The sequence below is a fragment of the Phalacrocorax aristotelis genome, chromosome 5, assembly GCF_949628215.1.
Source record: "Phalacrocorax aristotelis chromosome 5, bGulAri2.1, whole genome shotgun sequence".
In the NCBI taxonomy this organism is placed as follows: Eukaryota; Metazoa; Chordata; class Aves; order Suliformes; family Phalacrocoracidae; genus Phalacrocorax; species Phalacrocorax aristotelis.
In genome coordinates, this window is record NC_134280.1 from 43061295 (window position 1) to 43083402 (window position 22108).

General features: G+C 40.1%; 1 protein-coding gene across 6 annotated transcripts in view; it reads left to right on the forward strand.

The window, feature by feature from the left end:
- TRAF3IP1 (TRAF3 interacting protein 1) overlaps positions 1–21338 on the forward strand; it is a 52578-nt gene extending 31240 nt beyond the window's left edge. For 4 of the 6 annotated variants that reach the window (XM_075094154.1, XM_075094156.1, XM_075094153.1 and 1 more), the window contains 7 exons: positions 4582–4672; positions 5417–5500; positions 6138–6258; positions 6398–6434; positions 7195–7271; positions 18021–18244; positions 20927–21338. In XM_075094154.1, coding sequence (XP_074950255.1) covers positions 4582–4672; positions 5417–5500; positions 6138–6258; positions 6398–6434; positions 7195–7271; positions 18021–18244; positions 20927–21092 — 800 coding nt within the window. In that variant the 3' untranslated portion in view covers positions 21093–21338. Of the gene's footprint in view, positions 1–4581; positions 4673–5416; positions 5501–6137; positions 6259–6397; positions 6435–7194; positions 7280–8791; positions 10848–18020; positions 18245–20926 lie in introns of those variants that run through there. The other 2 variants (XR_012660715.1, XM_075094158.1) reach the window with 2 other exon arrangements.
- Positions 21339–22108: the final 770 nt, after the last annotated feature.

A 22108-nucleotide genomic window follows, 5' to 3' on the forward strand; every position in this document is an offset into this window, starting at 1 on the left:
AGCTGGTGATGATTTAAGATTTTTCTGAACCTTGTTAAATTCTAAAATGAGCTTTTTGGGGAGTTTCAGTGGTGCTGTTTGTCTTCTCACAGTTTTGGTAATTATATTGACAAACACTTCATTAGGAGGAGCAATTCCAGGCTCCTTTCTGAAGTTCATCTCAAAATAACCTTAAGATGTCACTCATGCAGTTGAGCCGTTGCAGCCACCCATCCGCAGAGAACTGGCATATATGTAAAATATGAACGTCCTTTCTACCAGCTTGGCAGAGGGGCTGCGAGGGCAGTGTCTTAAACCAAGTTGTGCTGATCCAGTTCTTCACGCAGTGTGTGAATGCATGGGTGAACAAGAGGGAATGGGTGGTATGAAGGCGGGGGTGCTTATCTGGTGGCAGTGCCAGTTTACAGTAGCGGAAGGGTTTAGGAAACTACTGAAACTCTGCTTAGTTTGTCACTGCATCCTGGAAATCACAGTCCTTGCAAGATGCGTAGGCACTGTCTTGTTTGCTTATGTAGCTGGTCTGTGACACTGTTTGGTTGGTTAATTGTGCATTAGATTTATACTCCAGCTAACTCCAGTGGAATTAGATGGAAACTGGGTGTTGAAACTTCTTGAAAATCACAGTCGCTGTCCTTCCACAACTTCAAACCCGTCTTTGGAGTAGGTTAGTCAGAAGAGCTAAAGATAGTTCTTCCACAAGGTTTTCAAGGGTTTGGGGGGGTACTTGGGACTACTGTAAGTATTACACTCTGTGAACTGCTGCTGAATTTCCTCTGGAACTTTAATTTTTATAGTTCTGGACTGTGTAAACTTACTTTGAGGGGTGAGCAGTCCCTGGGCTTTCCTAATTCAAAGTAGATTGGCATGGCTTTGCCTCTCAAATCTGTTGTACAGATTTATACAATTCACTTTTTACACATCTCATTTAACTTTCAGGACTGTCTACTCAGTCTATCAAGACAAACGTTTTGATCCTCCAATGTCTTTTGACTTTTTAAAAATGTTTCATTTCTGATGAATGTGTTCTGCTTAGTGACCAGGACATTGCTGTGTTTAGCCGAAAAGTGTGAGTTTGTTGGAAACACTCCCTAATGTGTTTGTCCCTATTCTTCCAGTCCTGATAGTAGTTCCCAAGGCAGAAGCTGGCTGTAGTTGTTGTGTGCTTCATGCCTAACTTGGTCAGATTATTAATAAAGAACTTATGTAACTTACTTGAAAAAAATCACTGTATTTGTTATTTTCAGGTGAATTGCCAGCAACTCAGGAACATTATAGTGACAAAAGACTAGCAACGAAAATACCACTGTTAGTAAAAACTTCTAATAGAAAAAACAGTACTTTTAATAAATAAAGCACTTTGATAATGTAGTGCTTTTTTTCCCTTTTATCCTATGTATTAAAGAATTTTTAAACTGTAACAAAACATAATTTAGTTGTGTTTGAATGCTTTAGGTAGAATTTATCCAAGTAGTTTCTATGTAAAGGAATACCAAAAAGTCATCCATGAAAGTACTCGGTGCTTTGGGTTAAGTGTTTAAAAGAAGAAAAAAAAAAAAAAAAAAAAACAAAAAAAAACCCCACACCAGAAATTAATAGGTTATGAGCAATTCACAAGTTCTACCTTGAAAATAAGCAGAACCTGTGGGGAACTTTATGCAATACATTACAGGTAGTTATTGCAACAACCAGATTAATAAAACATAACCTTTTCCATTTTATTAATGTCAGTGCATGACTTTGTCTCCCTCCTCCTAGTACTTGTTGCGTTTGTGGCTTCCCTTCATGTTAGAAGGGAAAGTGATCCACAAAACCTTTCCTCAGATAACTGGATAATTGGGCCAGTAATAGACTGGAATCTGGAAATCTGGTATATAGGAGGTCCCTGAAGCATCTCTTAGTTTGCTCTGTGCAGGTGTCACAGCATTGTGCTGTGATACCATCCGCTGGCACTGTGGGGCTGGGATGAACCAGGGAAGTGAGATTTTAAGAGATGCTCATTTTTCACGTAGAGTAAATGAATGCCTGCAGGACTCCTTGCAACTGCTGACTTTCTATCTTGTGAGCAGCTGTTATGTCAGCATGATGCATGTCGGGATGTAGCGAGAGCAGGAAATCAGCTGAGACTTTGACTGTGGCTGATAGCTGCTCCAAAAGCTAAATTCCTTTAGCAGTCTGCACTCCTTGCTTGATGGTAGCTGTTTCTTTGAAAACAATAGTAGAGATTCTTGCAGGTGTTGTTTTCTGGGAGCTGGGTGTATGTAGAGGCAAGGGAGGACTGTACATGCTTCCCACAAACCTGCAGAAATGTGCTGTACCAAAAGGTCAGTGATGGCTTTCCAGTATGACAAGTAAAGCTGTACTATTAACAGACTGAACGTAACACACAAAAAAGTAAAAATCCTGGACGCACTCACACATCTCTTCAAGCCTGCTGCTATAAAGGCTGCCAAAGAGTTCTTTGTTGGGTCTGACTTACCCAGCGTACCCACGGTCACCAGGGGGCTGTCTCAGCTCCTCTGATTGTGTGAACAGGCTCTGAGCAGAATCTTTGTGCAAAATCTAGTATTTTATTAAGGAGCAGACCTCTGTTTTTTATTACTCTGTACTTTTGGGATCCCCATCATGTGGGAAAAAGCCTTTTGCTGTGTGGAAGGGGAATTTTGAAATCCTGTTAGGCAAGGATGCTAAGTTAGGTACCCAGGGAAGTGCAGGAAGCTCGTGATACAGCCAGCAACAGAGCACAACTTTCTGACTTGGGCCTGGCTTAGTCTTAACATAGGGACCACTCAAGCTTGTGTGCTAACGACTGTAGGACTGGATGATGCATGGTGGTTGTTCCAGTAAGACTGAGGGAAAGCTTAACGTAGCACTTATGGTTAAGTGTATTTACGTATAGAATCCTAGAATCATTTAGGTAGGAAAAGATCTTTAAGATCATTGAGGCCAACTGTTAATCTAGAACTGCCAAGTCTACCCACGTCCCTAAGCACCACATGTGCGCATCTTTTAAAATACCTCCAGAGATGGTGACTCAACCACTTCCCTGGGCGGCCTGTTCCCATGCTTGACAACCCTCTTGGTGAAGAAATGTTTCCAAATATCTAGTCTAAGCCTCCCCTGGTGCAATGTGAGGCCATTTCCTCTTGTCCTATCGCTTGTTATTTGGGAGAAGAGACCAACACCCACCTCACTAGAACCTCCTTTCAGGTAGTTGTAGAGAGCGATAAGGTCTCCCCTGAACTGCCTTTTTCCAGGCTAAACAACCCCAGCTCCCTCAGCTACTCCTCATAAGCCTTGTTCTCTTGTATCTTCCTCATGTTCTCCAGTAGACTATATGTAGAATTAACACACTGTATAAAAATAATTTTTTTCTCTTCAAAATATAGTATATGTTCTATTCAGTAGTTTTAAATGAGAAGGTCCTACCCATGAAACGACTGTTCAGAGAATATGCACAAACACATTAGGAAAGTGGAATGCAGTAGACTCTGGGAAAAACAAACTTGCATTATTTTGCCTAAGTTTGGGTTTATAAAAGCCCGGCTGCTTTGGCCTTCTTCTTTCATTGGTGCCATTCTTGGTGATTTCAGAGCAGAGGAACACTGAACTGGACAGTGGTGTTAGAGGAGTCCTTTCTGTGCATGGCATTACATGGAAGAAATATTTAATGACAGATCATTCATCTGAGTAAGCTTTCTAGATGGAATCCAAGAACATCCAAGAATTCTTTTTATCTACCAAAGTTACTTGTAGGAAATGATAAAGCAGAACGTGGTGAATGATGTCCGTAATCCTGCGCAGTTAGATTTTCAAGGCAAAGATGTCATTCATCTTGTTCTCTGCCATTATAGAGAATGGTCTAACCTGAGTTTGGCAGGTGTCAGTTCATGCCATTAACTAAACTGGACTGGTCAGAGTAACTTGGTAGGAAACCTATCAACAGGGAAGGAGCCATTAAACTAGTTCTGTCAGATTTAAATTGCAAATAGTCAATCCTATGGAAAGCATAACCATCGTGGGATTACAGAAGAAGCCTCATCCTCAAATCATAGAATCCTTGATGTTGAAAGGGACAGACAGATGGAGGTCAACCCCCTGCTCAAATCTGGGTCAACTAAGAATACCAGTAGAGGAAAATAAAAAGTTAAGGTGAACAAAAGAAAGGTTTAAAAAAACCTCAGTGTAGACAATATAGGGTTTTTTAATACATCTTTGCCTCTTATGATTCTGTATAATGAGCAACTTAAAATACTGCAAATGTTACCATGCAACTGTGGAAGAATTGAGTGAGATTTTCGCAGATGAGGGAATTTCACAATATTAAGAAACAAATGAAAAATAAAGTTTAAATGTTTTTTCAGTGTCCCTTTTGAATTGTGAATGCTCAGAGATGTCTAAAAACTGGAAGTTCACAAGTTAACTTTTATATAAGCTTACAGAATTTTATTTCTAATTTTAAGTTTGTCATGTGATGTATTTCATGAGCACACATTCAAGTACAGTGTTGATAAGATTCAAAATACTGTTGTAAGATTTGCGCTGCCAGCTAAGCCAAAATTGTATGTTTGTTTTGTTTAATAGAAGGAGAGGCAGAGCACATGGCTCCTGAAAAGCCTGCAGTATCTGAAAATGGTGAAGTACCTAATGATCTTCCACCTCGGTCCATCGAAAGGTTAGTTTCTATCCTTTATTCTGTTTGAATCAAACTATGATGTGTCTGGTGCTAACACAGTCCATTTAAAAGCAGCAAGGAAACTTTGAGCAGTGTGTTTCTGCTAGTGGTACCAAATAATAAGTATTATCCCATGTATGGTTCCCTTTATTCACTTTCATGTCCTTCTTTTAAGAAAACTTTAACATTGTGAAGTGTTTTGGACTTAGTTTCTTAATCCATAAAGTGCTTCAATGTAGTGTTCTTAAAATTAGGGCCGCCTGGAGAAGAACATTGCATTATATATGTGACTTTCGTACGTATGGTGTTATGGATAAGATGAACTTGCCTTTCAAATCCCAGTTCACTTTTTTTTTGCCCAGCAAAGGCTTGTGTAATTGCATCACTTGTGAAAATATTTTTTTTCTACATGTTTACATTGCAATGTGTGTTGTTAATGCTAAATTTGTTGTTAACAGTAAATAGCTGTGTTGAACACAGGTGATTTTTTTAATGAGCCAAATCAAGATGTGGTTTTACACAATCATAGGTTTTTTTTTGTTTAGGACACATTTTCTAGATTTTCCTAGACCCCTACTAGGATAGCAAGTCTTGTGATATTGGGTTATACCCTGGGGGTGTTTTCAGTGTTGTTGTGCATGGACTAATTTAGTCAGCTCATGTGTGTGTACATGTCTGTTCCTTTGGAGGGCATGTGAGACTTCCTTTTATAGTATAAATGAAAAAGCCTCTTTGTTACCGCAGACGCATTCCCCGTCCTAGCAGCGCAAGACCAGCACCACCCCGAGTAAAACGTCAAGACAGCACAGAGGCCTTACTTCCAGAAAGGTAAGGAATTTGGGAGATGCAGAGCAGAATTTTTTAGCTTTTGTGCCACAGTATTCTCAGATCTTCTGTGCCTCAGCTGCTGCTCAACAGCTTTAGGATGGATCATCCCAGTGCTCGTTGATTCAGACTGGAAAATTCAGGCCTGCTTTATTTGTTTTATTGTTTCTGCAAATCCAGCACATTATCTAAAAGTTATGGTTGGTAGTCACAAATGGAAGTTAAAAAATATAATTTAATTTTTTTGCCTTTGGGAACTCTGAAACAGATAACCCTAGAACGTTAATCTAGACCGCCGCTAGAAGAGATGTGTAAAACATGCAGTGAATATCCCATGTTCAGAAAAGCCTGAAACAGCCATTTGAAACTACAGACAGAATGGCTTACTTGATCTCTGATAAGTGTCAGTCACTGAAATAGTGTGTTTAGAAGGAAAATATACGTCCTTTTATGAGAGAAGGAGGGCTCACTGTTTGTGGAGTTGGGCAGTGAATAGAAATGACAGAATTTTCTGTTCTTTAGATGGTGCTGCTTTATTTGATGGGAGGAAGGGAGGAAGCTTGTCTCTTCTATTCTGGATAGATCTCAGTAGGCTTGGACAGATCTTAATAGGTTTTCATTTTTCATTTGTCTCTTTCAGGAGTGGTAGTGGTAAAACAGTCTCAAATGTGATCGTAGACCAGCAGATTTCTGATGATGATGATGACCAGTTTGTGGTGGAGGCAGCACTGCCACTGCCAGAAATGCCAGAGATGGAAATGGTCTGTTCATGTTGTAAATTATAGAACCTTTTTCCATAACTTACTTGTTTAAGTAGCTTCTAGCTGAATATTTTTGAATAGTTGTATATTATAACAATGCCAGCTTATTGCAACTAAAGCTCTCTTCCTGCATGTGTAGGAGCCAGATGTGGAGCTGGTTGAGGATGAAAAGCATGGTATGTTTGCTTTTACATATATTTATGTATATGTAGAATAAAACCATGGGTTTAAACCAAATGCTGAACACTTAAAATGCTGAATAAAGCAGGAAAATACCTCCTGAGGGTAGGAGCTTGCAACTTTTGCAAGAAAAACAGAAATTATTTATCAAATGCAGTCTTGTTTAGTTGAGCAGCTGGATTTGCAACTGATAAGTACAGATTTTCTATACATCTTTAATGTCAGCAGTATTTAAAATTCTGCATAAAAGTCATAAATTTAATGCTTCTTTGATGTCAGGTACAGCTTGTCAGCTCTGAGATATGAGATGGTATTGGCTGTTCAAGGCATGTTATTGAAAATTGATGGACTGGTTCTTAACAACACTTATGCTTACTCGTGACCTCAGATCTCTGATCTTCCATTATGGTTAAATTGGGTGTGATTTAGGCAGATATACTTATCTGCATCCAAAAATTCCTAGCAAAGGAAAATACATATCTGTCTACATACCTGTAATGTGCAGTTCTTGAATTCTTCCAAAAGAGGGGTGCCAAGGAACAGCCTTTTTGTTAATACACCTCAAGGATATGGTTCTGTGCCAAAAGTCGTTCAATAAATGATACTGATCATACAGGTTGATTTAGAGGACACTGGAGAAAATAGATCAAATAACACACACATTGTATCTCAGTAAGTAAAATACATAATAGAATGTGTTCATGGTGCTCTAGAAGTTTTTTACATTGAAAACAATTGTCAACAATTTTTCAACAGGTGGGCTTGTAAAAAGAATCCTAGAATCAAAGAAAGATTATGAAGCATCACAGAAATCATCAAAGATGTCAGAGAGGGTAAGAGGGTAATGGCCTTCAAAGAACTGTGAATATTAAATATTGTAACTCTGACCCTTTTCTCTGCCTTAAATATGTTTTTTCCATTTATGATCAAGCCTTCCTACCTGATGTGTGTTATTCTGCTTTTTTTCCTCTATCAGTCTGTCAGATATTGTTACCTTCTCTGTGTAGTGCTCTCTCGTTCTCACCTTTAATTTTCATCGTTCTTCAGTATTTCAATACAATTTTTCAGGGAGCCTTCTTTAGCCTATTTTTTTGTTTTCCAAAACAATGGCTGCTGATTTCAGCCTTGCCCTAGATGTAGTAGGGCACACTGCGTTTGTACAGCTGCACCATTATTGTTTCAATCTTAGCTGTCCCCTGGGCATTTGACGAACAGTATCCTATTGCCCAGCAATCATTATAATTGTCTAAAAAAATGGGATCTCTGATGCATTTGACCATATAAAGTATTTTCATATCACCAAATGTTTCTGTAATAAGATCCTAGCATATCCTGGCATTCAGGTCTGAATCTATGAAGGGATTTGATTTGATTTGTGGGGTTGGGTTTTTTTTGTTTGTTTTCTTCCACAATCAGTAGCTGGGAAAAGGGAAAGTGTTGTTTTTTGTTGCTGAGTGTTTTGTCAGTGGGTTTTTTTGGTTTTGACAGCTTATAAAGGGTCTAAAAAGGGTCTGGCCATGATCACAAACCGAAAGCAAAAGGTCAAACTCCCCTCATTTCAGTGTCTTCCTGTTACAACTGGAGAGCTCTTGCTTTTTCAGCCTTGCAAAGCTCATGTTACAAGAAGCAGCAAAAGGCAGAGCATTTAGCTGGACTTTTCTGATCCATTGGCCCTTTGGAAAATGTCTAAATCCCTAATCTAGTTTGATGTGCTGGGGAGGAGGCACTGAGGAATGCGGTGCAGAGTGCTGTTAGAAAAAAATACAGGCAGGTATGTAATGTTTTGGAAAGGCGAGTGCTTTTCTTGAACTCTTAAATCTTCGATTACAATCACTTCTCATATTTTTTAATGTTAATTCAGTGTTGTAGTTTTTACTACATATATTCTTTTTCAGGAACGATCTATAGTTTGGTATACCATTTTAAGATGCTACAACTCAGACCTCAAGAGTCCAGCTTTTCACAGAGCATCAGGCTCTTTCAAATAGCTGTCTAGAATCAGTAGTGAATTTTGAAGCCTTGACCACTTGTCTGCCTCTTGGCTTTATCAACTATAGTAATTAGGCAATTAGTAACGAAATGATGATAGGTTATGAGCAAAGTGTACAGTGGAAAATAAAAAATGTTGCTGAGAGGGACACGGTAGACAGTAGACTATTTTAAAAATCTGTTCTTAACTAGAATCTGTATGACTTTATAATCACCTCTGCAATCTGCAGCAAAGTGACAGATTTAACTTTCAGGACTGGAATTTTAGGAGGGTAAAATCAACAGTTCTCTTAAACAGAGATATTCCCACATGCTTTTGTGTCCAGTGGTAATGGGTTATGCTGCCTTTTCAATTCTTCTCCAGGAGTTGAGAAAGTTGGGAAGGCAGATCAGACCCTTGGCGGACTATCTTCCTATGTGAAGTTTGGGACTATCTGAGATCCAGGCCTGCTTGGCTGGAAGAAAATTCCTTTCATGTATTGCAAGGGCTGAGGTTAATGAAGAAAATTGATCCTCCTTAAAATAGGAAAACACCTTTAGTTCCCTGCTCATAATCCATTATGAATAACTATTCATCCAACTTGCTGAATCACATACTGTTTATTATAAATGTGCGGCTTGTAGCATCTGTGTACTGATCATTGAAACACTGTTGGCTATTTCTAACGAATATGCCTGATGTGAAAATTTGCCTGTTTGAATAAGTATCGTCTTTATGTAACTGTCTGGAGGAAAGAAGGGGGTAAAAGTTGATATTACTGTGTTTATGCAGTAGCTCTAAAGGTGATTACCGGAGTGCATGTGGAGCTGGCACTTGTGAGAACAAGATACAGCTCTTCCTGTTCCTGGTTTTATAACTAGGTGGTGCTGTTGAATCATCAGTCTGAAGACTGGGTTTTGGTAGTAGTTCATTTAATAATGCCTTCTGCTGGTATATAATTGTGGTGTAAGGCTGTACTGTTCGCTCTTGTGTCCTGTCAACTTAAGCACTGGACATAGAAACGGACAATAGGGGAGGGTTTACAAAACTGCATAGATTTCATGCTCAGGAAGCTTCCTCTGGTGTTTATGCTAAATTTTATATGGTGTTTTTTTGAATAAGAGTAACTAAAATTATTCCCTTTTAACCTCTTAGATTTTTCTAAATGCACATGGACAATTGTGTCCTTCTACAATAACCATTTAGTCCTGTTGCCCGTTTTCACTGAATTTTAAAAACATTCATTCAGTCCTTGTTTGTCTTTTGTTGCATCTTTTGAAGCACTGATCTGTGTTAGCAGTGCTGATAATAGACAACTAATTCTGGAAAAAAAAGTGCTGACTTCCCTAGTCCATCACGTGAAAACTTGCATACAATGCTAAGCTCCTGGAATATCATCTGATCTCATATCCAAGCAGCTGGCTGCTACTGCAGTAGGTTTCTTTGCTGCTACTGCTTTTCAAATTATGTTGTTGAAGTCATTGTGATCCAGAGAGGGGAAGCGTAGTTTTCCTGACAGCAGAGGGGAAAAATCAATGGAAAAGATGATTAGAAATGCTAGGAGTTAGTGACTGAGACTTGACAGATGTAGTTCAGAAAACATGAGCTGGAGACATTAATGAATCCTGGGAACTTATTTTAGAGGATAGAGACACTGTGATGCAGGGGACAGTAAAAGGAAAAAAATACATTTCCAACATGGTGTTGCCTCTGGGAATATTTCAGGGACCAGACATGCAGAGGGTAGCAGGTGGGGGTCTGGCATGCTCACGTAGCCCTAGCATCATAAGCATGCCTCATCTCTGAGGGATGTTCCTAACACATCGAGGAAGGCAGTGGTGGGATTTCTTCTTGCGAGACTGCAGACCAGCACATTTGGGAGGAATAGTTACTGGTCTGTGGAATCTCTTTGGAGAAAGTCAGAAAAAGTAATTAAAAAGAGGAAGAGTTTGAAGTGGTTTATTCCTGCCAAGTGGTCTAGGCAGGCAAGGGGAACCACGTCCTGCTATATGGATGGGTCTGCAAGAATAGGTCAATGAACTTGTGCTGTGTTCAAATGGCCATATGTTTTGTGCCAGGTCTAGCTCTGCAGTCTGCTGGGAAGCAATATCAGTCTGGGATTTGACCATTTCTCCCCAGACTGTCAGCTCTTTTATTTAATTTGTTTTCCATCAAACTCTCCAGAAGAAATATCTTCTACATCAGTATGCAACTGTATTCCAAAAGGTATTGTGCATTGGAGAGTAAAATGTAATTGTACTTCTGTATTTTGGAGTAAGGTAACCAAAAGTCCAGTGACAATTTGAAAGGATACTTGCTTTGGGAAATTGTATCTGATGAAATGAAGGTTATCCTTGTGTCTGTCAGCAAGAATGTTCATCTTCCCTTGTTTTGCTAAACTATTCAATCCATACAAAATAAATGAAATAGTTTCCCAGTTATATTCATTAGTCTTTAAAGCCTTGTTCTTCTGCCAGTTGGGAAAATGAAGGGAGAAAAAAATACGTTTGTAGTCTGAGTGCTGGAACTTTTGGCAAATACTTTATTAAGTCAAATATTCAGAAAAAAATGATCAGTGGATTTACCTGATTTATTGTGGATTAATCAACTAGAAATTAGGTGAGGTTGGTGAATTAATACTTAATCCAAATGTAACACCGGTGAACTCTTGGGGATGTTTCACACCTTTACTTCTAACTGCTGATTGCTGAGGAGCATTTATTTGTGTTAAAAGCATTCCTCTGAAACCTTCTGTGCACTGCGGTTCCCAAACATGCATTTGCTTTTTAAGATGTTTTCATAAAGAAAAAGAAGAGAAAAGGAGAGAAGAGTGGGACTTTCATCATCTAGGTTTTGCATGTGCAGAAACCTGAAATAATATACACAGTTTTCAGGTCAAACAAAGAGGTCATTCTGGAAATACACAAGATTTTTGCTGCCTTGATTAGCTGTGTTCAGCCTAACAAATTCCTAAAAAGACTTCCTAAATGTATTTGTTTAGAATCTAACCCTCTAATGTTAAACAGAGAAAAGAGACAGATGTTACATTTTGTATTCCACTTCATTTATCTGATGTGTGGAAAATGTAGGCAGGTTATTAAATAGTGTAAGCAAGTGGGATCACTTGCTTAAAGAAAGAATTCCTATCTTTGCACTACCAAATACAGTTCACAGGCTTCAGAAAAGAAACAGCTTTGAGGTTTGTGCTAGGAACAAGTGATATTAAATAGCTTAGCACCTGGATAATATTAACTTTAATTACAAATGTGATAAATCAAGTATGTAATTCTAAGCTTAGAACATCATTGCTGATTCTGTTTGTTTAACGTTCTTCAGGTCATTGTTTTTTACATTAATCCATCAGCTGCACGACATTGGGTGTCCCCTCCAGTCATTGCAATTGGCAACATGTCATGTTAAACAGATGTATTCATACGTCCCACCATTTAAGCATTTTGAAGAGGGTCACTGTTCAAGACCACAGCTTCTCAGCACCCTGTGGCTTAATATGTCATCAGAAATGCCGACAGTAAAATTTAATAGGAGTTACCTGCAGAAGGGCTCTCATTTATGTGTGACAGCTCTGTTCATGATGATGTGACATTAATGCCGTGATCTGAATAAAGCTGCAGTGAGAAATTTTTGGTGCAAGCATCCAATTCCTCAAAAATAAGAACTGTACCCGGCAGTCTGCTAATGGACAAGCACCACAAGGGTTTAAATTGAATGAGTATATGCTTGAGTGTCCTTGTTACACTACTATCAACTCTCAGGAAAAAAAAAAGACCAAAACCCTGTGGTCCCCAAGTAATTGTGTTACAAGCTATGATCACAGCAACAGGATTTTTGTCACTCTTGGGACATTCCTGGTATTGTGGCTCCTTTGCTGCGGCCTTTGCACACAAAAACACAAAATCTTCTCTCCTGTGGGTACAGTATAACTATAACCTGAGACACCAGATGGATATGTTAAACAGAAAGGATATATAAAATTGCAGCGAGACAGCTGTGATTTCCATCCCTGGAGGAGAATGCAGTGCATCAGCTGTGTAGCAGCAGTGTGGTGTAAGACACAGTCCAGGTGACTTTCACATATTTCAAGAAGCTTATCAATGTCTAGGATATTTTTCTGGGGCACAGACTGGTGTGAAAGCAGTTGGTTAACACAAGGAACATGTTTATTGCAAATTCTTTTTGAGCAAGGAAGGGGCTGCTGTTTCAAGAGGAGGAGATCGTGGACCTAGAGTTTCAGCAGTGTGAGCAGAAAAGGAAAGCTGGGCAGGACTGGCACTCAGTATGCCATTATGGCTGAATTAATACTACCTGCTGTCGTTAATTACCTCTAGAGTTGTCTCTTGGCACATGTGTGGTCAGACTCACAGGATTCTGCTTAGCGTGCTGAATACCGCACCAAGTATGTGAGGCTTTATGAACTGACTTCTCCCCAAGACAGACTGAATGTGAAGTAAGGCATACTGGCTCTGGGGGCTGAGGTGTGGGGCGTTTATGTACGTCTGAAAAGTCCAGCTCTTTTTAGAGGTATCAGATGTGAACTGGTGGGAGGGAAAAACCACCACTCCCTCAAAAAAAGAAGAAAAAAAAAAAAGGCACCCTGTTTAAAGAGCTATCCTTTTACCTTTTATTTTCTTTTGGTGCCTTCCAACTCAGAAGCAGGTCAGACTAACTCTGGTAAACCTGATGGTAAAGAACATTTTGTCTCCGATTCTGTGGCCTGTTACTGAACTCAGTACCTGGCATAAGCAGAAAAAGCATCCTGTTCATTTGAAATGATTTAACATTTACTGTTTTCCCTGTGTTTCTGTGAAAGAGTTTCTTGTGGTGATCCCTAGTGGATAGTTACAATCTACTTAAAATGCAGACTCTGTAAAAACCAGGAAAAGAAAGCACCCTTTATGATCAAAAAATATTTTGTGCAATAAAAAAACCCACCTTGTTGTTTTTGCATTGAATGTATCAAAATTACTTGTCCAAAATGAAGTTTCTGTCCTGTCCTATAGTAAGAGGTAGGGGGGAAATGGTATAGCTCAATAAAACTATGATTACTTGGGTCTGTTTTCATAATGGGACATAATACAATAGTTAAAAGGGGCTGTAGAAACTATTAAGTGCTTGATGGATGTTCATTCTAATTTGATTCATATTTTAAAATTGTTAATTTAAAAAATGGAAACAAAGGAGAAGCTATGTAAAAGATACCAAATACTATTTCTAGAAATAAACTTTTCAAACAGCGGTGGGGTTTTGTGTGGTGGAATCTCATCACCTCTTTAGCTTAGTACATGTCAGGCACTTCAAATGCCCTCCGCAGCCCCAGCTATCAGATAATGGATGTCTTGTGAATGATCCATTTCATGGAGCTGTGCACGCTGCAATATTGATGCTAATTGCTTTAGCGAGGGTAGATTAAACCCAAGTAAATTCTGGTGGGTTCTGGAGCCCTGTTGATAATTTCCCCTTCACGGAAGAAAAAGAAAATTCCTGTTTTTTAATTTCTCAGGTCCCTGCATCCAAGTCCACGTTGTGTTCTGTTCACGTTGAGGTAATGGGAAAGGCAGACTTTTTCCCAGGAATCCAAAATAAACATTTATCTTGGTGCCTCGTGAAAAACATGAAGGAAAGGAAGCGTGTTGGGCCTACAGAAGTGATATAGGCTTTTATATGGGGATAATTTATTGATTCTTGGGTTTTTGTGAAAGGAGAGTTCACTGAGGTGTATGGCCTAATTAAATAGACTGGAACAATCTGATTCTGGCATTTTTTCTTAAAACTGAATATATCCTGTTACATGTTTGTGCAACATGAGCAAAAGTGGCATTCAGAACTCTTACCACCCATGTTGCCTGTTGTAATAAACCATCTGCCATAATTCTTAGTGATTTCAAAAAAATGTCCCACATAGATTTTAACCCGTAACTGTAAGTATGAAACTGAGAATAGACAGTATGGCTTTTCCCCCGCTCCTTAATTACTTGTAATCAGCAATAGCTGGCAAAGCTTCAGTGCTTCATGGTGATAATTCTCTGTCCACAGCTCAGCTTTCTGCAGACCGCAAGAAACATAACTGGGTGTCTTGGTAGTACAAGTGTTAGTGACATGAAAGAAAGGATTGATGGTTATTTTTTAACTCATGTGAGGAGGGACAACAGCATGCCAGCTGAGCTACTGCACCTTCAGGCGTCGGGAAGTTTTTCTTGGGAGCTTGAAATTTGAGTGCTTCTCTTTTTTTAAAAGAGAGATATATTAAAAAACTCTTGTGTGTTCTTACACCACTTAGATATATAGTATGTGTTTCAAAGACATGTTGGTTTTTTATTAACAAGCCTGTTGATGTACCTATTTAAGTCTGAATAGTTTTTAATAGATTTTTAATGGTAGTATGTTTCAGTATTTGAAATTACTTTGGATGGGACAATATTTTGGGTTTTTTATGTCAGTTTTGAGGAACTGAACTCCACAAAGAGTACGCTGGAGTTACAGGGACACTAAAAATTTTTTGAATATATACTAATACACTTACAAGGCATCTTCCTGATACATAGAAAATATTCCACAGTGGTTTGTTTCCACTTAAGCTTTTCAAGCAGCTGTGTATTTTAGCATGGAATATTTAAAATTCTTAGCTGGATCTATGTTTTAAAGTGTACAATTCTGGTTTGCTTGTTTATCAGTTGTGGGATTTTTCACTTCTTCAGTTTTTGTTTTCATACCATACTTGCTGGTGTTGAGAAGTGTGGCTGCTTGGACTGTCTAGGTATCAGGGAGGCCATGCCAGCATTACAAGAACATAAAACATGGAACATTTGGAAAATAAAAATGAAGCATTCTTCAGGTTTTCACACACCCAACTATATCCTCAGATAACGGACTGGCTGAGTCTTCCCGTTTCTGAGAGTTGAATTTGAAAAATTCCTTACCCTCGTGGCTGTGGCTTCTTATAATGGATGGCAGGAAAGAAAGTGGTATGGGTTTGGTGCACTTAGGAGGAGATGGAAAATGGGACTTCTTCCTGGGAAGCTGTTGGATCTGATACAACTCTGCTTTGCTGCTGAACTGAAGGTGATTGTCTTTACAGGTAACTTCCCAATTACATGTGGAAAGTGTGGTGCCTTCCCTGTGGCTTTGGAGGAGCACAACATGTAGCAAGGACTAGGAAAACAGAGTTCGAACAGAGAGCAAATGGGTTTGAAACACTGTGAGAGTGCAGATCTGTTCATACGTCTTCACTAGCTGCAGCAAGGTGGTTGGGCAAAAGAATATTTCCAGGAGAGAAACTCTTGTCAATCTGAGATGTGTGCTGAGCCCTAGTAAATGGCTGGAGTGCAGGACCCAGTCCTGTGATCCGTGCCTTCAGGGCACAGAGGATGGCTCTTGTATTCTCTGGGTTGCTGCAAGATCAACAGGGAGAGAAGCTGGATGACACTGATGGGAAGGAACACCATTGGCCATTGTGCTCAGAGGTTGGGCAAGGAGGAGACCCAGGGGACAAGATCTGCTCAACCCTAAGCAGCTATGCTCAGAACTGGGGGTGCTCGCCAGCTCTCAGGGGATAAAATGGGTCAAGAAGCAGCACTTTCATCTTTGCGTTGCAAAGGATAGCAAACACATGGATGGCTGCAGTAAGTATCTAAATAATGGGTTTTATGTAATGTAGTATAATGAAACACCTGCTTCTGTGAGAGAGGTATGGGTTGAATGAGAAGGAATTAAGATGAGTGTTATTTTTAACAGTTTAGCCAGCACTCATGAATTGACTTAGGTAGCGAAGGTCACAAGTTCAGCAGCATTTGTCGTTTCAGCCCAGTTCCTAATTAAACAACTTTAACATTATAAGATCGCAGTAAACTCAGAAGCCCCACAGTTTTCATGTGCTATGTGTGTGGTAAAACACAAGCATTAGACGCAAGTAAATCTCAGCCTTCAAATCTTTAGAAGTATTTTTCTAAAATACGTATATATGTATCTCTATATATATCTGAGTTCATCAGTAAGCCAAGGGCTGCTGAAATGTGTTTGGCAGTAGTCCCTGCTGCCTCCAAACGCAGCTGAACAAACAGCCCGCAGCTCGCACAGGAAGCCGGGCCAATTGGGTAGGAGGGCAGGAGGGGACAGCGTGGTAGATTTGGTGTCCCAGCATGAGAGAGAAGCACACTGCCACCTCTGTGTTTATATAGCCACTAGGAACTGTGCTTAGCAATTGGCTGATCCTGCGGTTGGGTGGTAGAGAAAGACCTTTCTAGTTTTCTGGCATACATTAAATGACCAAAATGATTTTAAATAAACTACTTAAAGCTTTGTGTGTCTTAAAGAAAAACTCAGTTTGGGAATTTGACTGGGAGGGCTCTTGGAAAGAAAGAAAAATTAGGTTGTTTTTCTTGATGGGGGAGAAGAAATGCACCAGACTTTTTTTTAATGGTGATTGTTGTTTTCAGGGAGGGCTTTCCTGGAATAAGGTTATTACAGTGTGTTAGTAATGTGGCATCACTTTGCTCTTTTTATGGCATCCTTTTGCTCTTCGTGACTTAGCTGCTTTAGCAAATGCTTTCTCTATTTAACTTGCAGTAAGCTGGGAGGCTTCAGGAGATTGACCACAGAGACTCTGCTGGCTGCACATGAGGGAAGTGTGCACAAGACCAAATTATTTTTGAGTAGTGGAGTTTATTTAGGCCACATCTGCAGCCTGTATGATTTTACAATCACTGTTACCAGAAGTACAAGGCGTGGAATAACTGCCGTCTGTTTTAGCTGTGCAGTGTGAAGTGCTATTATTAGGAGCGGCGTTAGGAGCTGGAAATCCAGATACTGACAGTGGAGGCAGAGAAGCATCTTGGAGGGACCAATTTAGAGAACTAGAAGGAGGCTTTGCCCTTCAGTGTCTGCTGTAGCTCCCAAGTAGCAGCAAAACAAGTGTGGCAAGCAGGTCCAAGGAATGTTTATGGTGTGGTAGCATAAATGGCATTTACCATTGAGTAAATGCTAATCCACCAAGTCCTGGTGCAGGGCTCTGGAGTGATGCCGTGACAGTCCAGCCTTGCCCCACAGAGAGGGGATGGATGGATGTGCGATTTACACAGTGAATCCGTTGGCAGGCAGTGGCAGCAGCATATTGATAACAACAGTGTTGTTGAGTATTACGTGTCTGTTGACAGCTTCTATTCAACGATGCCATGTTAAGCCACAGAAATTTCCCTTTTAATATATAGAAATAGGGTGAAGTGAGACTGAATGGGAAGGAGGTTCCCCCTCTCTACACCCACGGCTTTAAGAAAGATCATGATGGGAATGAGAACATCAGTGACATCACTTATGGGATCAAACACTAATTTTACTTTTGTGCACTTGTGACCTGAAAAGCAATATTGCTGATGCTATTGCACAGTTTTGTAGTAGCGGTGACTTGTATGTGGCATGCTTTCTGCTCATCTGTTTCTAGGCTATTGCTTTGTTTCTTCTCTTTCATCGCAGACTGTCATAAACATTTCCCCAGGTACTTCACAGTTAGCAGTCTCTAAAACATTCTTCATTCAATACCTCATGTGCAACAACTGTTTTCCCTGGTTTTGATGCTTTCCTTCTTACTCATCTTTTCTATTAGGAAAAGCCCTTTCTATCGGAAGCAGCTAGGAAGAAAGAGAGAGACTTGGTAGCCAAAGAAATTGAGAAGTTTCAGGTCTCTATTCAGACTCTGTGCCGGAGTGCCCTTACACTTGGCAGGATCATGGATTACATTCAGGAAGACATGGATGCCATGAAGAATGAGTTGCAGATGTGGCGACACGAGAACAGACAGCATGCAGAAGCTCTACAGAAAGAGCAAAGGTGAGCATGGTCAGGGAAAGTTTGATTTACCTCTTGAGGCAGATTTCTGTTTTTAGGAGAGTGGAGGGTTTTGTTCACTTTTTAAAGCAAATTTGTCATCAGTCATTTTTGTGGTTTAGGGACTTTCTTTTTTCAGTATAAATTGGTTTTTGAAGTGTTAAGGTCTTTTCAGCTCAATTTCACATGATGTACATGACAGCAGAGATGCAAACGTTTACATGAGGCGAGAGGGCTTTATGTTTTGTTTTCTTCTCAAAAGTATATAAGGAGCAATGGGGGGAAAGCTTAGTAAACAAAGTAGGTTTTGAATTGGGACTGGGAGTGGATTACTCAGTAACAACTTTCTCTCTTTGTGTCATTAAATTCAGCATGTTCCCCAGTGGTGTTAGTAACAGTTGTTGTCATCTGTGCAAGGTTAAAAAACAACGTTGGAAAGCCAGGAGAGTGAAGGTGGTGTGCGTAATAGAAACAAGGAGGTCAAGCCTGGAAGCAGTTTCTTTAGCCTTACTTGTCTCACCAACATGTCTTTATGGTCCTTGAAAACAGAACTTCCTTTCCAGCTGTATGTCCTCTGCTCTGAGCTAGGTATCGATCTTGGATTTGCAGTCTGCCTAGATAGATTTGCTGCTCCCTGAATCCACGTTTCATTCATGCAGAAGCAAGTATGCGTGGTATTCTTAGCTAAGTCCTATCTAGGTAGGTTGCAATGTGTTAAATGTTGGAAATTTACAGCTGCTGGCTTAGTCCACTGGCTGAAGTGGGAATTAGGGCTTTGGTTCACATATAAAGTGTAATGATGTTAATTCTTTGCACTTACATAGCACCTTCTATCCCAAAACCTGGACAGACTTTAAAAATCTGGTTGGCCTCAGAACGCACCACCCCTGCAAAGAGAAAGGAAATGGTGTTTGGATTTATTTTGTGGTTGGAGAAACTGAGGCATTGACTCACTTGCCTTTGCACCACACCTAGTGACAGGGAGCAAGTCTCAAGCCTTTCTCCAGGCATGTGCGTACTCAGTGGATCTACTTTGGCCTCGCTAAACAAGTCATTGGCATTGGTGCACAGTGACCGTACATGCTTCACTGGACCCATATGTCCCTGAGTTCCCAGGCAGAGTGTATTTGAGGACAAGACAGTCTCCTTGATATTGGTGCAGAAGGAGAGAGGGAGCGGGAAGAATGAACTGCCCAGCTGATTTTATTTGCAAATTTATATCTAACCAAGCTTTACAATGGCCAGTTGTTTCATGCGAGACTGCAGGCAGGCTAGCATCCCCTCAGCAGAGCCATTCACTTCCCTTTCAGGAGCTACGACTTCCACAGTGTATCCCAGCACTTTACAAAGCTTTGTATGAGATCCTAATCAGATTGGTGTAGTGCTAAGGCATGTCCAGTCCTTCAGGAAAGAATTACAGGGTATCAGGCATGAAGAAGACAATGCTTCCCATATGTACTGGCATTTGGATGCATGTCTTTGCTTTCTTTGCTTTTGTGAAAGACAATTGAAGGATCCCATTGGGGAAATGTTAGTGCAGTTTCTAGTGATGCCTTTTGTGATTAATGCTAATGTGGTAGAAAGGAGGGAAAAACTAAATGATTTTGAGATGCAGACTTTAGCTAATGAGTCCTCAAAGTGACTGGGTAATTCAGAATGACAGGAGGCTAGTTCAGTCTGTCATTTCCCTGGCTGTTCAGCGTTCCTGATGATCAGCAAAGCCTTACAGAAAGGGGCACGTTTGTTTTAAAGCCAAACAGCCCCATTCACTTCAGATGCATCAGTGTACTTGTGGTTTATTAGCATAGGATTTATTAAATTCCTATTGTGTGGGATTGCCTGCCCTTGTCAGCAGCTAGTGGTGGGTCAGTTTTCATATACCTTGCCTCTTCTCAGATGTCCACCTGCTGTCGCTTGGTGCTGCTGGCAGCTGCTGGTGTCTTGCTGCTGGCTTGCTGGTTTTCTGTAGGAAATAGCTGGTAGTGGGCCAGCAACCTCCATAGCAATTGTATTTGTCCCTCTCTGCCACATGCTTCTCTCATTTAAGGCCGACGGGGGTGGCTGTTACCATGTGTATCATGGCAGGACCCAGAGGCCCCTGTAAAAGGGGGTGTCCTTAAAGCAATAGAATGGTTTGGGTTGGAAGGGACCTTTAACGATCATCTAGTCCAACCCCCTTGCAACGAGTAGGGACATCCCCAACTAGATCAGGTTGCTCAAAGCCTCGTCCAACCTGACTCTGAACACTTCCAAAGATGGGGCATCCACAATTTCTCGGGTCCTTGTTGTGTTACATCCCACAGATTCAAGTGCTGGTTCATCCCTGGGCCAGGTGGTTGCAGCTTTTGGCTAGGTAAAATGAAAGTAGTGCTTGGCATATGCATAGCGTGGGGTGAAATAACTGCAAAGCAGTTTTTAGCAGAATTTTAGCAGAAAAACTAGATCAGCCAAGAATTGACTGTTTACTGCTGAATTGTGGGTGATCTCTCTTGAACAATATTCTGTTTTGTCCATGTCATTAGCTTTGCCTTTGTGCTTCTTATGCTAAGCTAACTTTCAGGAAGGGTGAGCACAACTTAAATTCTTTGCAAACTTTCAGGTATTGAATGTACTTTCCTGGAGGCTTAAGTAAGCTGAAGCAGCATAACATTTCCAATAACATTACACTCTTTGTGTTTCTTTCAGCATCACAGACAATGCTGTAGAACCATTAAAAGCAGATCTGGCTGAACTGGAACAGTTGATTAAAGACCAGCAAGACAAGATCTGTGCTGTAAAAGCTAATATTTTAAAGAACGAAGAAAAAATCCGGAGGATGGTTCTTAGCATAAACCTGTCTTCAAGAAGGTGAAGAAGATGGGGGGAGCGGGAGGGTTAAGCCTTGGGACTGACTGGCGTTCCTACCAAATAAAAACAAAATAGCAGAGAAAGCAAATATATGCCTTGTTTAGATATAAAATGTTTAGGGACCACAAGTCTAAAAATTATATAAAATCCTATTATTGCATTAATCTTCAGATGTTGATATTACCCAGTATAAAATTATATTCATTGGAATGCTCAAGTTGTAGAGCTATTAAAATAATTTGTTTGTTTAGATGTGAAATGGTGTTACTCACTTACCAGGTCTTCCCAGCCCTCCTTCCCTCCCTGGCCTGTTGAGCAGTTTCTGAGCCACTTCTCTCTACATCTCCTTCTCCTCATTTCCACTGAGGTTACTTTTGAACACACTGTCATGAAAAATGGTTATCAGATACTTCTTCTGCCCCCTTAAAAAAACTGTTCCAAAATCCCGCAGGTCAGAAGGTCCCTGAATCCTGTTTATTATTAACAGGGAAAATTATCTATAAATCAACGCCACAAGATCAAGAAGTAAAGCTTGTGTAACTTGCAGTTCTTTGCACCAATACAGAGGTGATGTCATGGTTTCAGAGCTATTAGGAATCTTATTAGGAACAACTGAAAATGCAATATGAGCATCACTGTGTAAGGGAGCAGAAGTATTTTATCTGCACAGGTGTTAATTCCATTTTTATTGCATATGTTCATTTGGAAAGGATTAATTTAAGTACCTGTTTCCTCCCAAATGCATGTTCCTGTAACTTTTTGTACGTGAATAATCCACTGATCTTTTTAGTTAACTGCAGATGTCTGTACTGTTCACCTAATGACCTCTTGAGTGTACTGCACGTTAGAGTCCAGCTTACTTATTCCTAAATCTGCAAAGCATATTAACATAGGCACAACTACATGACACTGCACTGAGCACAGAAGGCTTTAGTCCCCTGAAAGGCTGTTCTCTCAAGATTTTTGTAATCTGTGAGCACATCTTCTCCTCCCATGTTGTTTGGATTGTGTATGAAGTGC